The sequence below is a fragment of the Alexandromys fortis genome, unplaced genomic scaffold, assembly GCF_014885135.2.
Source record: "Alexandromys fortis isolate MF-2015 unplaced genomic scaffold, M_Fortis_MF-2015_v1.1 scaffold_66, whole genome shotgun sequence".
Taxonomy (NCBI): domain Eukaryota; kingdom Metazoa; phylum Chordata; class Mammalia; order Rodentia; family Cricetidae; genus Alexandromys; species Alexandromys fortis.
The window spans coordinates 4973718-4989373 of NW_026067950.1; the positions used below are offsets into that span (position 1 = coordinate 4973718).

The window sequence follows — 15656 nt, forward strand, 5'->3', positions numbered from 1 at the left end:
CAAAGAAAATTGCTCTTTTATTTTCTTCTAATATTGCTAAATAAACATGAGAGATTGCCCAATATCCCCTTTAATTGACAGTATGGATTTAATAGAGACCCTTATTTTAGTGAACAATGGTCTGGAGATAGTCAAGCCTCCCAAGGGCCTTCTGCTGAGGCTGGCATTTGGAACACAAGGTAGAGCAGGTGTTTATGTTCTGCATGGCCTGTGAAGGGTCTCTCACTGGTCCTCAGGTGTGTCCATGTGAAGGAGCCTCCTAAAGGAGAAGGTGTGGCTGAGACAGGCGGGAGGACCTGGTCAGGAGACAGGGCATTGGACCAGACTGTGCATTTTCATGACTGTTCTCTACATCACAAAAGCGCCATTCTACTGTGCTAATCATGAACATTTTGTCATGAACCAGGTTGCTCAGGACAGGGCATCGTGAGTCTAGGAGGCCATGCCTGAGTCTAGACCTGACATTGGCTGTGTGGGATTTTGCTGTATGAGAGGAGCCTGATGGTAACATCAGCTATCCTGGACAGGAAAATGGCCTGTCTTTAGTATAGACAACGAGGCCATCTCTCGCTTCTCTCATGGCTGATTCCTTGACCATGTTTACTGCTGGAGCTCCTCATACATTCATCCTTAGAGCCACTCAGTTGGGGTCCCTGAGTGACATAGCGGCCATGGCGTTGAGCCTTTGTGGTGCGTGAGGAGAGCATCAGAGAGAGGAAGGATGGTAGATGGCGGCATGCCCTCTGGGCCTCGTGTAAGCAGGAGCGGAGTCAGCTGTTCTCCTGGAGTCTCTGAGCTGATCGTGACTCGTGTGTGTGCATGCGTGTGTGTGTGTTAGAGTGCATGGGGGTGTATGTGCGCGCACTCACACGTGCACGAGAGGGCGTATGTGCGTATGTATGTCTGTCTCTGTGTGTGTTTTAAATCTGAAGCCAGTGGAATGACGTTTATTCTGGATAAATTTCCTCCATATGTAGGCAGCTACTTAGTCTCTTAAATTCTGTAATTTTAAGCATAACCTTAGATAAGCCTTGTGTGTTCAGTTCAATTCAGTAGCAGTTTTCAAATTTCTTAAGGTAGCCCAATCAACTTTGCACAAATAAAATACAATGATAGTGTCATTCATTTAGCTTGGGGATTTTGCTGAGGGGTACATATTTGGGAGTGGTACCCCACTGAACTTCTACATCCACATTTTTCTGTCGCCAGTCTAAAATTTAGAGGTGGGTGACATTATCAGTCTTTGGAGAAAAGTCCCCCTCTTCCTTCTCTTCCTCCTCTGTCTTATAAGCGTTAAAGTCCCTGCCTCAAGGCTGGGTGACTTCCCACATTTATAGCCCGGGCGCAGTTTTCCAGGACCTGTGGAAGAACCGTGGCTTCTCGATTTCTATATCTATGCCTTTCACTGAGAACAGCCAATTGGCCTCTTCTCCTCTACGCATGTCTAGGTTATGAGATTGATAGGCTCTTCTAGAAAATCCGCACAGCCTTCCTAAGCCTACCGAGAAGGTGCTCCCTTGAAATCTAGAAGGCAGCCTGTGTGATTCAAGAGCAGTTTCCCTGTGGGCTCCTCCTGAAACAGGAGGATGGAAGAAGTGTTGCCACCCTTGCCTCACAATGGGTTTCAGGTGACCTTGCCCTCGAAGGTAATGAGGTTGCACTGAGACAGGTAACCCTGATGCCCAGGCAAGGTGGTGTGGGGACGGGCTGATGCAACCTCGGGGGCCATTCCCATCCGGTGTCACTGGCCCCATTAGCTGGTATCCTCTTTGAACAAAGAATAGAACGCGTCCCGACAGGTATTCAAAGAGATTCCGATCCCAGAAGACGCTTTATCAAAGGACAAAACACTGAACAGTTTTCACCTCAAGCACAAACTTCAGCTAATCATGCTAATTCTTGTATTCCAGAATCCTAATCAGGATTGGCAAGTCATTTTTATAGTTCAGTTGATGTCATGTTACTCAAATAAATATATCTGTGTTTACTTCCCGGAAAGCTTTCAACAACAGGAACTCCCCTTTTCCTTCATTCCCTCCTTAAAATGGCACCCCGCCATGGTTTCTTTTGCTAGTGTTCAGAGATCCAAGAAGACATTTTGGGTCACATTTTGTAGGAGGGGAAATTATAATAGAGTTGACCTCTGGTAAACAAGTGTGTGAAACCTTAGAACTGATGATTGTAGTGAGCTTTGGTGCGTTCGTTCACCTGTCTTTTCTGCTCTGAAAGTCAGATGCCATTCACTCTTCTGGGCTTTTAGGAACCTGTTCTGTTCACTGGAACAATGCGGAAGAACCTGGACCCCTTCAATGAGCACACTGATGAGGAGCTGTGGAACGCCTTAGAAGAGGTAAGCGACCTTCTTCATCACATATGTGATGTGTATGTGTGTGTGTTCAGAGCAAGCCTTTCATGGGAGCTGGTGGGACACCTCGGGGAGCATTCATGAGCTGGGTGGGTGTAGAGTATGTATTGATGATGGCAATCCAAAATAATGTACCTCGTGTTGCTCCAAAACCTGGCTCAGTCAATACATGATCTTACTTGTCCTTCACAGAGCTCAAACTCCCCTAGTGACTAAGTAGCCTGAGCCACTATTGTGAGAAGTCTCCCCGGGGCAGACGCATAAAAAATATCTACCCACTCGGTATTCATATGGTCCCAAGACTAAAACAGAGTTCATTTCCACCGAAGATCCCCCTGGGGAACCAGTGGGTTTATTAGGTCACTTACAGAGCATGGATGAGAATGTGGCAGGCAGAAGTATGGGTGACCCCGCAGCAGCCACTAACATCTGGAACATCTGTCTCTAACGTGGGGTGGTGGCTTCCCTGTGGCTTTGTCGAGCGAGTCCCCCTTCCACGAACCTTCCTCTGTCTACTCTAGCTCCTCCCCGAGACCCCCAAGTCCATGTGCAGGGCCGAGGCCGTTCAGGGCAGAATTGCGTACAGGTGAACAGAAGGTGTGACTCTGACGGTCTAGTGGCCCTCGCTGTCCGCGCCTCCTGCGGGAGAATGTCAGCGGTCCCGTAAGTACGCACAGCTGAGACGGGCAGTTCCGCTCAGAAGGCGCAGACTGCCACAGCCGTTCACCCCACTGCTCCGTTTAGGGGAGCATCTAGGAAAATGAGGCACTTGTTTTCATTACTAACAGAACAAAAAGTGAGATCATACTTACACGGTGCTTCGGAGCCTCCTAAGGAGGTGTTTGTGAGGGCAAATTACACAGACTACGGGAGTGATGCTTACTGACAACCCTGTCATTGTGACGCCACAGGGAGTCCAGCTCGCAGACTCCTGGAGCCTTGGCTACGTTTCTGTATTGATACCTTTAATCTGGGAGGATTTTCTTATTATTTGTGTAGCGCGTCCCTGCAGACCGCTTCTTGGGGATTCCTTTCCCACACAGGCGACGATTTTGACCATTAAGTTGCTTCTGGTCTATATGTTTAGAGGTAATTATTTTGCAAGTTCCCTCTAGTTCTGCAAATTAATTGTAAGCTGCTTAATAATAGAAATCATATCTTAGACCACAATCCCTCCTAAGACCTAGCTCGGTTTTAATTTTAAAAAGTAAGCATTTAATCAATATGTGAGCATGGCTTATTTCTTAAAAAACAAAAACTAGAAAACAAAAAACCTCAGTGATCAGTTCCTCACTGTCGTCAGTGGTTAATGTTTTGAGGTAGCTCACTCGTCCCTGTCACCCTTTCAAGTACGCTCTGAAATCTTTAGCTTAAGATGGGTTCTGACTGAGGGCACACCAGTTTGGAGGTCTGGCAGCTTCCTGCCAGCAATTCCTGCTTCTGAAGACATGTCAGTGCCAAGTCATTACACACCCACCCTGCTTCCCAGCAGCTGCGGGGACTTTGTTTTCCCAGCTTGGGCCGGCTACCTTCTTCTCCAAGTCCAACCAGAATGGTGGCTGGTCTCCGGTTTCATCCATCTATGAGATTTTTCTCTAGGAAAATTCTAAGAAGATGTAGGGAAAGAACAGTTACACATTGGAGATCACAGAGGATGGAAAGACAGGACGAAGCAACAGCAAGCCTGTGACACACCCTGAGAAAACAGGAATTACTAGTAAATTATTTTTTCTCTTCGCTTCAGAGCTTAAATTTCTCTTCAGAGATTCTCAGATAGTAAAATCACTGTAGAAATACATCGTTCCATGAGCGGTGAAGAAATGCTAATTGAGACCCAGTCCCGTCCAAAGGCATCTTCAAACTTGGGTGCCTGACACCTATTTTCGTCTGTTATAGACAGAATGAAACTTTTGTAGCTTCTCGCATACGACAAAAGAGGTGGCAGAAGCGTCGGACCGTCCTGAGGGTTGCCTGTGCTCATGCTCCACCTGAGGCTGCTGTAAACAGAAATGAGAAAAGACACAGACAGACCAGAGTTCAAGCATGGTGGGGGTCTGCACCCTGCTTCTGAGCTTCCTTGTGTATCAGGAGAGAAGTATGGCATTACCCCGTCATGGGTTTTCTTTAGCAACGTTTTGCCTTGCTAAAATTTTTAAAAATCAGAGTAGGATATTTTCTAAACATTAGAATCAATATTGTATTTATGATATAGTTTCAGCTGCCTGTGGGGGGGTACACTGGAAGCGAGTGTGTGTGTGTGTGTCTGTGGAGGTACACTGGAAGCGTGTGTGTGTGTGTGTGTGTGCGCGCGCACACATGTGTGTGTGTGTCTGGGGAGGTACACTGGAAGCAACCAGGCAGGTTCCCTGGATTGCCGTATTCCATTCTCTCTGTGGCGTCGTCTTTGCAGTGTTTCTAAACCAGAGCAAATTCTGCCTCCGTGAATGGTAGGAAAGCTGATGGCCTTGGCTGTTCTTGTTAGGCTAAAACCTGACTGAGAGTCTATGGACTTAAGGATAACCTGTGTAAGAAAGAGAGAGACAGAGAGATAGAGAGAGACGGGGAGGGGGGGGGGGGGGGGGGGGGGGGGGGGGGGGGGGGGGGGGGGGGGGGGTAGGGAGGAGGAGGAACCAACGAACACCTGACCCTTTTGTCAATGATGTGAATGCCGATGGGAGCCCAAGCCCATGGAGTTCACGTGAGGATCTTTCAGAGAGCATTGTCATCTCTAACGACCTCAAGTAGAAAGAACTGTGTTTTTAAAGCCCTCCTATTTCTTACTAATACCAGAGGGGGAAAAAAACAAATTTGTCTTTCAGAAGAGAGACTATCTTATGAATATTGTTCATTTTGTTTTTTTTAACTTTCTGGATGTACTGAAAGTTCCCTCTGAATATAAGCTAATAACAGAAGAAATGTTGCTGCTATTAGTATCTACTGGAGCATCCAGGAAGCAGCAGCAGCTCAACAAGAAGACAGAGGTGGTCGGTAGCGATGGAACCTGCCAATTGCTCACAGCAGTTAAAACCAGCAGCGCATCAGCCCTGCGTTATTTCCGTTGTAAATAGCATGGACCCCGGGACAGACCGTGAAGAATAGGCTGGGTCTGCAGGTGTGAGACCCATTTAGTCAGGGTCCTCATGGACGGTGTCTGTTAGGATGCCGTGCATCTCCCTGCTGCGTGAATTCTAATTGTCCTTAAAAATAAAAACCCGGAGTCAGATATTAGTGGGGGAAACTAAGAGATCAGAGAAGCAGAGTGACCATCCACTAGAGAGACCTTTTACCTCTACCAGTGCTCAGACCGGAGGGGCAGTCCTGTCTCTGATTCCTCAGAGTGCGTCTTCAGACTGCACTGAGCTCCTGTCTCCTCCTGCCTCATAATCCTCTCTCCACCCAGCCCTATCACTTCCTGTCTCCACCTCCCTAGTGCTGGGATTCAAGCTGTGAGCTGCCACCACTTGTCTCTGTTTCTCTTTTAGACTAATTCAATCTAGTGTAGCCCAGGGTGGCCTTGAACTTACAGAGATCAGTCCGTCTCTGTCTCCCAAGTTCTGAGATTAAAAGTGTGCGCCACCACTGCCTGGCCTCTGTGGCTAACTAGTGGCTTAGCTCTGCGCTCTGATTCTCAAGCAAGCTTTATTTGTCAGAACACGAACAAAATATCGCTACAGGAGACCATGGCAAAGGCACGTGAGCACCCATCAGGAAGTGTGTGACTTAGCACTTTTCCACGCACGCATGGCCTCATCTGTGGATTTCCTGGACTGGGCTCTGTTGTGGCTTCATTCAGTGATCGCATCTCGGGCTCTCTTTCCCAGCACAGCAGCCTTTCTTGATGTAACGTCAGTAAGTCTGTCTGCTGCTTTTCTGTTGCTGTGACCGGACACCCAGATGAGAGCATCTTAGGGAAGAGAGGGCTCGCTCTGGCTTATTGTTCCAGAGGGATAAAATCTGTCGTGGCATGGGAGACATGGAACAGACAGCAGGAAGCTGGCCCCTCACATTTCCGTCCACACACAGGAAGTGGAAAGAAAGGTAACAGGAATTGGAGGAGGCTATACGCCCTCAAAGCCCACCCCAGTGACCTCCTCCACCAAGACTACACCTCCTAAAGGTGTCATGGCCTCCCTAGACAGCAACACTGACTGGGGACCACTCAGACACGTGAGCCTAAAAGGGGCATTTCTCATTCAGATTGCCATAGCAAGCTTCAAAGAGAGGGAAGCAGAGGCAAACACCCTTGTCAATCTGCAAAGGATTCTGGGATGTCTTCCATGCAATACGCATAGTAGGGAAAGTGTTTGTAATGATAACGTCAGAGAATTTATGAGCACTATCAATTTTGTGTACTTCATTGTTTTTCCAAACTTATATAATATGAACTATTTTGTACTTAAATAAACAGTTTAGAATACTATAATTGGATCGACTTTCCTGAAATTATAGTTTTAAGGTGCTTTCCATATTTTAAGTGTGACTATTATGATATCCTGGGACCAATGAACGTTTATAAGCCATATGTTTCTTTTGCAATGCCATTTAATGTGATTGCATTCTATATAAAGTATATATATATATTCATATGAATTTATTCTCTAACTTGTAGACACAGATATGGACGAGACATTCTTCTGACTCGCCATGTGTTCGGACAGTTCTTTATTGAGAGCGTGCTATGTAGGCATCGTAGATTCTTAAGCTATTACAGTAATCATCAAGACAGGCAGAACACTCCCACTTGGAGCTGGAATTCTTGTGGAGAAGTTGGGACATCAGTAAATGGTTATGCATTCAAAATGCAGACTAGTCGGTGCAATAAACCTCAGAACATGAAGAGAGCCGGGTGACGGCATTGTTAGTAATGGGTAACGCCGATTGATCTCTTTGTAGCAGGCGCTGCTGTAAACACTTACTTGCAGTGACTCATTTTCTATCCCAGCAGGCAGTGTTTGGAGATAGACATCTGGGTTATGATAACATTGTGTTTCGTTTGCAGGTAAGAAAGCTGAGACAGGGAACAGTCAGGAATTCGTCATTGGCAGAGCCAGGTGGAACTTAAGCTCAGGCTTTTACTTTTTTTCCTGGTTTTTCAAGACAGGGTTTTTATGTGGCTTTGGAGCCTGTTCTCACACACACTCTGTAGACCAGGCTGGCCTCGAACTCACAGAGATCCGCCTGCCTCTGCCTCCTGAGTGCTGGGACTTATGGTGTGCACCACCACCACCCAGCTAGGTTTACGTTTTTCAGTTTACAAATTTAAAATCTGGGCTAGGGATATAGCTCGGTTGACAAAGGACTTGCCTTACAAGCCTGGGGATCTCAGTTCGAGCCCCAGAGCCCACTCATCAATCTGTTGCTCTCTGAATGAAGTGTATGGGTGGACCCTTTGTTCTGAAACTCTCAAGGATAGTCCAAGTTTGGCCTTCGTTCTGTAAAATTTCTCCAGGAGCAAATATTCATAGGACTGAACCACAACCCAGTGATGTAGTCTGATGTCCTATTATTCAACTTATCATTCAAGTTTTCAAAGCTAGATTACTAGAAGTATATCATAGACAGGCAATAAGGTATTGCATTGTCCTTTCTGTGGGTTGTCATTCACTGTGGAACATCGCTGTGGTTAAAGTAGATGCATGTGATAGCTTCAGTGATGGGAGACTGAACTTAGGAAGGGACGTGCTCCGGGGGTCCTGACACTAAATAAGTAGTTCCCAATTGTTTGAGCTTTTGAAGGCTTTTGTGGTTGATCAAACCTTCCAGGACGGCAGCAGGGTACCTACGACATTCTTTCTTCAGAGGGCTGTGCGGAATTCCTACTTAGCTCCTGTGCAGAATGTCTCTTGGGGGACTTGACTGTAGTGATCCTGTTTTTCATTTTTCTATTGGACATCTTCCATGTGGAAAGAGCTTCATTTCTGAGAGACTTCCATGATTTCTGGAGAAAGGTTCTGAGTGGGTGTCATGTGACTGGAAGGAAGTTAGGGTGATGGGGTGGGTGGCTCTGAAATGCACCAGTTTCATGGACGTATGACTTCTTTAACAGCAAGTGGTCCCTGAAGCAGTGTGGTTCAGTGATTTTGATAAATTCGTAGAGGTTTGGGTCATCGGAGTGATGAGGGGTTTAGAGTGTTCTGTCAGCTTGGTGTAGCCAATCTCCCAAGCACTGTGCAATCGCTACTCTGTCCTGGTTTTCGTCTCTCTACACTCCTGTAGGTTTCTCTTAACTAACCAATAAAAAGGGACATCCTTGGGCTTGTAGAGCTTGTAGAGCTGGTTCATCAGTTAAGAACATTTGTTGCTGTTGTAGAGAACCCACGTTCTTTTCCACAACAGGGGCTCACAATCACCTGTAACTACAGCTCCAGGGGATCCGAAGCCCTCTTTAGGCCTCTCCGGGAACCTTCATTTACATGCATGTAACTGTACACACACATACACAGACACACACACATACAATTTGAAAGTAAAATTAAATCATTGTGAAGGTATATTCTCTGTCTTGCTATATTTTACCAATGAAGTATTTACAGGCACAACCGGCGCTAACTCATGACCCAGAACCAGCAGGCAACGCTCATCAGTGGTGAATGTCATCATTGTGAGAGTTCTGGGAAGAAGTACGGCAGAGTTCTGGAGTTGAAGGGATTTGTTTAATAGTTTATTTATGAACATACCATTCTGTCTGCATCTATAGGTACAGCTTAAAGAGGCCATTGAAGACCTCCCTGGCAAAATGGATACTGAATTAGCAGAATCCGGATCAAATTTTAGTGTTGGACAGAGACAATTAGTGTGCCTCGCGAGGGCGATTCTAAAGAAAAATCGGATATTGATCATCGATGAAGCAACAGCAAATGTGGATCCGAGGTACAGAGCTAAAGTGGTCGTGGTGGGTCGAACCTGAATTCTCACTCTGGCCCCAGGGAAGGATTTGATGGTACTGAGGAATGTGTCTGGGTGTGTCTGCCCTTCAGATGTGTGACAAGCTGCGGAGTCCTGCACAGAATTACTTAAGCAGTTACAAAATCGTCTTCTGCCTGTGTGTATCCCATTACGTGCTCGCAAATATGCCAGAGTTCAGAATCTAAGGCCCCTTTGACTCCAAGCATTGCAGAAAGGGAATGCTCAGCCTGTATTCTAGGCCTTCTGAGTAAATTAGATTCCCAAATTCCAGTTCTGTGTCAAACATTGGAGAGAGAATCATTTGCATTCTTTCTAAGTTGACTTTTTAGATTTTAGGGTTTTTTGGGGGGGGGGAGGGGAGGAGGTGTGGCTTTGCATGCCTGTAATCCTAGCATGTGGAAGCTTCATGTAGGCTCTGGGTTTCAAAGTCACCTGAATGACATAGTGAGTTCAAAGCTAGCCTGAGCTGTCTAATAATAACATTAACAACAACAACAACAATAAGCAGATTTTAAAAACAGTCTTAAGAGTAATGTGATCTTTTAAGTCTTTCCCCATCTTTGCTGAATTAAATGTGACGTCTGTGGTTCCAGAACTGATGAGCTAATACAACAGAAGATCCGGGAGAAGTTCGCCCAGTGCACTGTGCTTACCATTGCTCATAGATTGAACACTATCATAGACAGTGACAAGATAATGGTGAGTCCTCCCCCCAGTGGCAGCCATGTGTGCTCCCTCTTCCTGTTCATCCTCCCTTGCACAGGCTGAGAGCTAACCAGTCAATCAGTCACGTACTAGTCATACCTCAAGTGTTTCGGTGTGCACTCACTCGGTGCTACAGACAGTCTACCTTTGTGTACTCCTTCATATACTTCTATTTTAAGTATGCTTAAGTAGATTTTCAGGACCATTTAAATATGAATGGAAATGTCCCAAACCTAGGCAGTGAGTTACGATATTGTTTCAGACTCCAGAATAGGAGGGCAGTTTGTGTGCATGTCACCTTGTTTTGGCTTCTCATGACCAAACGCTAATCTCTCTGGGGCTGAAGGAATGACTCCATAGTTATGAGCACTGTACTGGCTAGTGTTTGTCACAGAATACTCTAACCTTGGTACATCGGCACCCGTATGTAAAGAAATAGGTAGATTGAAGTTCTGTCCCACCTAGTTCCACAGCCGTTCAGTCCCAAAGAAACACAGAGGCTTATGTTAATTATAAACTGTTTGACCCATTAGCTCAGGCTTATTACTGACTAGCTCTTACAGCTTACATTAACCCATAGTTCTTGTCTGTGTTAGCCATGTGGCTTGGTACCTTTTCTCAGTGAGGCGTTCTCATCTTCCTTCCTCTGCATCTGGCTGGTGACTGCATCTGCCTTTCCTCTTCCCAGAATTCTCCTAGTCTGGTCATCCCACCTGTACTTCCTGGCTGACTACTGGCCAATCAGCGTTTTGTTAAACCAATCTGAGTGACAAATCTTTACAGTGTGCAAGCACATTTTCCCACAGCAGTCATAGGAAGGCTGAGAGTGAGAAAGAAATCACTTGTGTGGTTATTTGGGAAGGGCTGCGCTAGTTTGCTTCCTATTGCTCTAATAAACACGACGACCAGAAGCAACGTGGGAATAAAGGGTTTATTTACATCTTACAACCTGCGCAGAAAACTGAGGCAAAAACTTGTGGGGGGGGGGCGTCGTCTTTTCTGCTCAGAAAGTTTTGTATATGGCCCATGAGCACAGGCAGAGGGAGCCCTCTAGGAGACAGACTTTGGTAAATCAGTTCAACTTTATTCCAGATTATAAGGAATATATAGGATTGAGGAACCAGGGGACAAACCCTAATTTGTACTAAGTGGCTTGCTGCTATCACAAGGCTTAGTATGTGGTAGTCAGGTCCAATCTCAGAGCCCCTAGCACCAGTCTTCCCAGCAGGGGTCTGTTGACAGCTAAAGATGAATCAGGCATCTTGTTTAGAGACAGATCTTGGATAAGGGCAGTCCTCCAGGCCCAGGGACATCCTCCAGACAAGAGCAGGTAGAGAACAGGAAGTCTTGCTGGGGAGGGAGGGCATTTCCCTATCGCCAAGCTTAGAAAAAGCTGCCAGGCTATGGCAAACTGCGACCTCTCACCAGCCAACATATTCCGACAGACACTGAAGCAGAGGCTGTAGAAGAAGGGCTCCTGCTGGCTTGTTCCCCATGGCTTCCTTGGCCTGCTTTCTTACACACCCAGAACCACCTGCTTGGCCAGTAGATGCTGGGCATGTGGATGTGTTCTGTTCCATGGGAATCACCTGCCATCAGCAGGGAAGGACAGATCTCGCAGAAATGTCAACCGGTCACTGCTAAATCTTTCAATCACTATTTGACCCACAGTTGTGAACATCTCGTTCGCGAGTTGCCCCTTCGCCGCTCACCTCTGTTGTCACTGGCCACAGGGTTTAGTGTTTTGCTCAATAGTGTCTCCTGCTAAATCTTCACAGTCAGAGTTTTTGTCTCTCATTATCTATGTCTAAATCCTTAGCGTGGTTTGACAAAGCAGGTTATATAATCTGGCCTGCCCTTCCCCTTCCTAGCCTCACCCCACTGCATGATCCTCTCTCTGCTATGGGTGAAGCCACGGTGGTGTTTGCTTTGTCCTTTGTGTGTGTGTGTGTGTCTGTCTGTCTGTCTGTCTGTCTGCTATCTTTCTGGCAATTGTGTGCTTTTCCTCTCCTGAACGTTGGCGGCATAGACTGAGACGCTAGCAATGAAAAGCACAGGGAATGGGTTTGGGAGAAATTGCAAGGGGTGTGACTAGATGTGACAGATAAAGTATGAGAAGAGAGAGGAGTCCGACCACCTTGGTTTTCAAGGTGAACACTGAGATGCATGAATGAGACCTGGGGAGAAGACTTGGAAGAGGGTTCTTTGAGCACGTGACCTCGCCTGTCCCTGTGGCACTGCCCCTTCTACTCAGAACTCTAATGTGGGGAAGTCTTCAGTGTAGAGTTCGCTGGCCACAGGCTCAAAAGCAGTATCAGAGGAGATCCACCAGGATTTGCAAGTGTGGTCAGTTGAGCAGCTTTCTGTAAGGATGACACAGGCTCCCAACTCAGGGGACCCAAAAGATGTGCAGCCTCTACTTTCAGAGATGGGGGTCTTGGCTTCTGCTCTGTTCACCCAGGTTGTTGTATTCTAGAACTTCTGTTCACACCTCAACTTTCAGTTCAGTCAAACACCAGTGGGTCTGCCAGCTCTGTCGCTCTGACAAAATACTGAAGATCATCAGATTTTTTTTTAAATGAAAGATTTGATTTGGCTGCAGATTTGTAAGATCCCGTCTGATCGTCTGGTTCTGTGAAGCACTGCATCGTAGGGGGATGTGCAGCCAAGCAGAGCTCTCTGCCCATGGCCAGGGTGCAGAAGAGCAAGGGAGGAGCCAAGATCCCCCACTCCCCTCCAGGGGCACACCCCCAATGTCCTAACCTTCCCTGATAGTGCCCACCTCCAAAAGGTTCTACTGAACCCAATTAACACCATCCTGGTCAAAGTTTGAAGCTGTTTTGTCCTAAAAGTACCTGCTCCTTTTCTAGAAAACATGCTTTCTGTTTTCTTGCTCTAACGCCTTAAAGACGCACACAGGTGTCTTAGTTACTGCTTTGTTGTTGTGTAGATACACCGTGACTGAGACAGTTTTAGAGGCTAGTCCACGCTCATCTTGATGCTGGAGCCATAGCTGAGACCTTTACATCCTGGTATGCAGGCAGAGGGGGACGACACTGGGCTTGGTGTGGACCTTTGAAACCTCAAAGGCCTCCCCCCACCCCCAGTAACACACGTCTTCCAACAAGGCCACACCTCCTAATCCTTCCCAAATAGTTCCACTAACAAGGACCCAGCATTCAAACATAGGAGCCAATGGGGGGCCATTCTCATTCAAACTATCACATCATGTCAACCACCTGCACAGCCCCATGCACCAGAGAGCAGGATCCAGGCTCAGGGAGTGGCCACGGAAGTGATGCTGCCGAAGGCCAGAAGCAGTAGCGTGTCCCCGTGAAGTTAAGCGATTACAAGTGATTAACATGTAATAATTATGTTTCATTGCTCCGGTGAATATGCCACAAAGGCGGATGGGTATGGCTGTGTTTACTGTAAGTGATTCCAACAAAAGGCTTGTTGGGAAACGACTGTGACCTAATTAATGGCTTTGTTTATGTATTGGCTCTCCAGAGGGATTCTTAACCAGTTTTGGTTCATTAAGCACCGTTAATGTGTTAGGCTTAGAATCCTATTCTATGAAGATGTTCTTCCCACTCTAACTTTATTAAGCCCGTTGTAGTCTTTATGACAGCTAATTTGATCACACTCATTTGCTCAGTTTCCACAAAACAACGGAGCAGGGCAGACAATTAGCCTCCTTCTCCCGAGGCTCAGCACTATCTCCACATTAAAAGCAGCTTCCTCCCTCTCGTGGGTTTTTCTTTTTTTTTTTTTTTTTAGGATTAACTGGGTACCTGACATCTGCCTTCCCTTCCACCAATAGCAGTGTTCCCTTCCGGTCCCTGCACACCTCTGTCCTCACAGCTCTGTGGGTTCTCCTGATAGCAAGAGAGAGAGAGAAAGAAAGATGTTTGGAAAGGGCCACAGCTATCACCCCTGCCTATGTGAGCCACCCCCTCTGGCAGCAATCAGGCAATTCTTGGGGAATTAAATGGTAGAGAACCACAGGCTCAGAGACTTGGGCTGTGGCTCCTTGTTGACAGGCCACACTGTGGTCTTATAATCTTTACCTTTCTTCTGAGTTGTTTTCCCAGAGAAGATAAGGCCAGTGGCTGTAGTAACACACCCCACTAGGAAAGCAGACCACGGGCGACTAACTGGACTTTTATTCAGCTCTGTTTTTGAACCTTTGTGGAACATTTTTGATAAGCCTACTTGGTCAAAATTAGGTCGTTGAAGAAGAAAAGAAAGAAAACAAAAAAAGATGTTCCTTCAAAAATGTGCTTACAGTTTCGGGTCAAGTGTTCTAACTAACTTGGAAGCTCGGATTCCAGGAGAAGAAATGTGAGAAGGGGGGGAGGCGGTGAAGACCGAGGTTTACTTCCTTGTTGTGCAGAATAGAAAAGTCGTCATTTTGATTTACTGCCTTAGTCTTTTGCTTGGGAGAGACCTATATTTTATAATTGCAGTATAATTTTTCCTTTTGTTAATGTCGGAAGGCGTGGTTATGCCCTATGGATAAAGTGGATTAAATTATTTTGAAACGGGACCATCTCGTTTTCACATCTGGGACGACGACTGCCTGGACTGCAGAGATGTAGGTCTGATAACGCGGCTCCGATGAGCTTATGTAACCGCTTGGCTCATCCAGTCCTTAACCTGCGGGACGGCAGTGGGCATGTTGAAGTCGTTCCTGGAGAGACTGTCACATAAGTGTTAATGTGCGGTTTGGTTTACAGTTTACTTGGGCCCAGGAAGGGAAGGGTCTAAGCAGAGCATGCCAGGAGACTGTCCTTACAAAACACATTAAGAGAAATATGGAAATTGCACTTTTTTTCTGTTCAGGGAGAGCCATGTCGAGTGGCTTTCCGATTGTTTATTCTGGAAAATCTAGACCCTTGGTCACATTGTCCATATAGTGACTGAAGATACAAAGTCCTCTTCCTGGCTCCGCCGCCCCGTGTGCACCCCAACTTCCACTCCAGCAACTGCCTGTCTCTCCTTCTTTCTCCTCCCCGGTACTTAACAGAGTCCGTGCCTTGAGTCCTCATTCCCTTCCTTCTAAGCTCCGTCTTGCCCACAGCCGTCGGTTTGAAGCGTGTGGAACTCTTGAGTCCTTCTCTCCCGTCCTCTGATCCCACTGCCCTGCCTCATGGCTCTCAGAGATCTCTGCCTTCTTTCTCCTCCTGTCTTAGCACGCCACCCACCCCTGGATGTGACCCTGAGATTTCCGGTCCTCTGACTTTGGTTTTCAGTCCCTGCGCATTGAAAAGGGGGTCCTTGTGGGTAGTGCCAGCCCCTGGCAACACGACAGTGAGCTAGACACAAGCCTGCCCTGGGATGGGTGGCAGTGCGTCTCAACCCTGCTCATGTTGTGTGTCCAGATCTGCTTACTGGTCCAGCCCACTCCTCTGCTCTGTCCTTGAAAAGACTCTTCCTCAGAGCCTGATGCTGTCAGCTCCAGCTTCCATGTCGTGCTGGCTGTGTGTGTGTGTGTGTGTGTGTGTGTGTGTGTGTGTGTGTGTGGTGCTGTTGTTTTGTTTTGATACCTTTTGTGATGGTTGCTTATGGTTGCTTGAATGTTTTCTTTTTTTTTTTTTTTTTTTTTTTTTGCCTGTTTTGGTGACAGGCTCTGTGAAGGCTGGGTGGAGACCTGTCTTTTCCTCTTCCACAGTAACTA

At 46.7% G+C, this 15656-nt stretch overlaps 1 protein-coding gene across 2 annotated transcripts in view; it reads left to right on the top strand.

Moving 5' to 3' along the window:
• Positions 1-15656, top strand: part of Abcc4 (ATP binding cassette subfamily C member 4 (PEL blood group)) — a 205409-nt gene that overhangs the window by 175097 nt on the left and 14656 nt on the right. For both annotated transcript variants that reach the window (XM_050150376.1, XM_050150377.1), the window contains exons 27-29: positions 2261-2350; positions 9063-9235; positions 9865-9970. In XM_050150376.1, coding sequence (XP_050006333.1) covers positions 2261-2350; positions 9063-9235; positions 9865-9970 — 369 coding nt within the window. The remainder of the gene's footprint in view (positions 1-2260; positions 2351-9062; positions 9236-9864; positions 9971-15656) is intronic.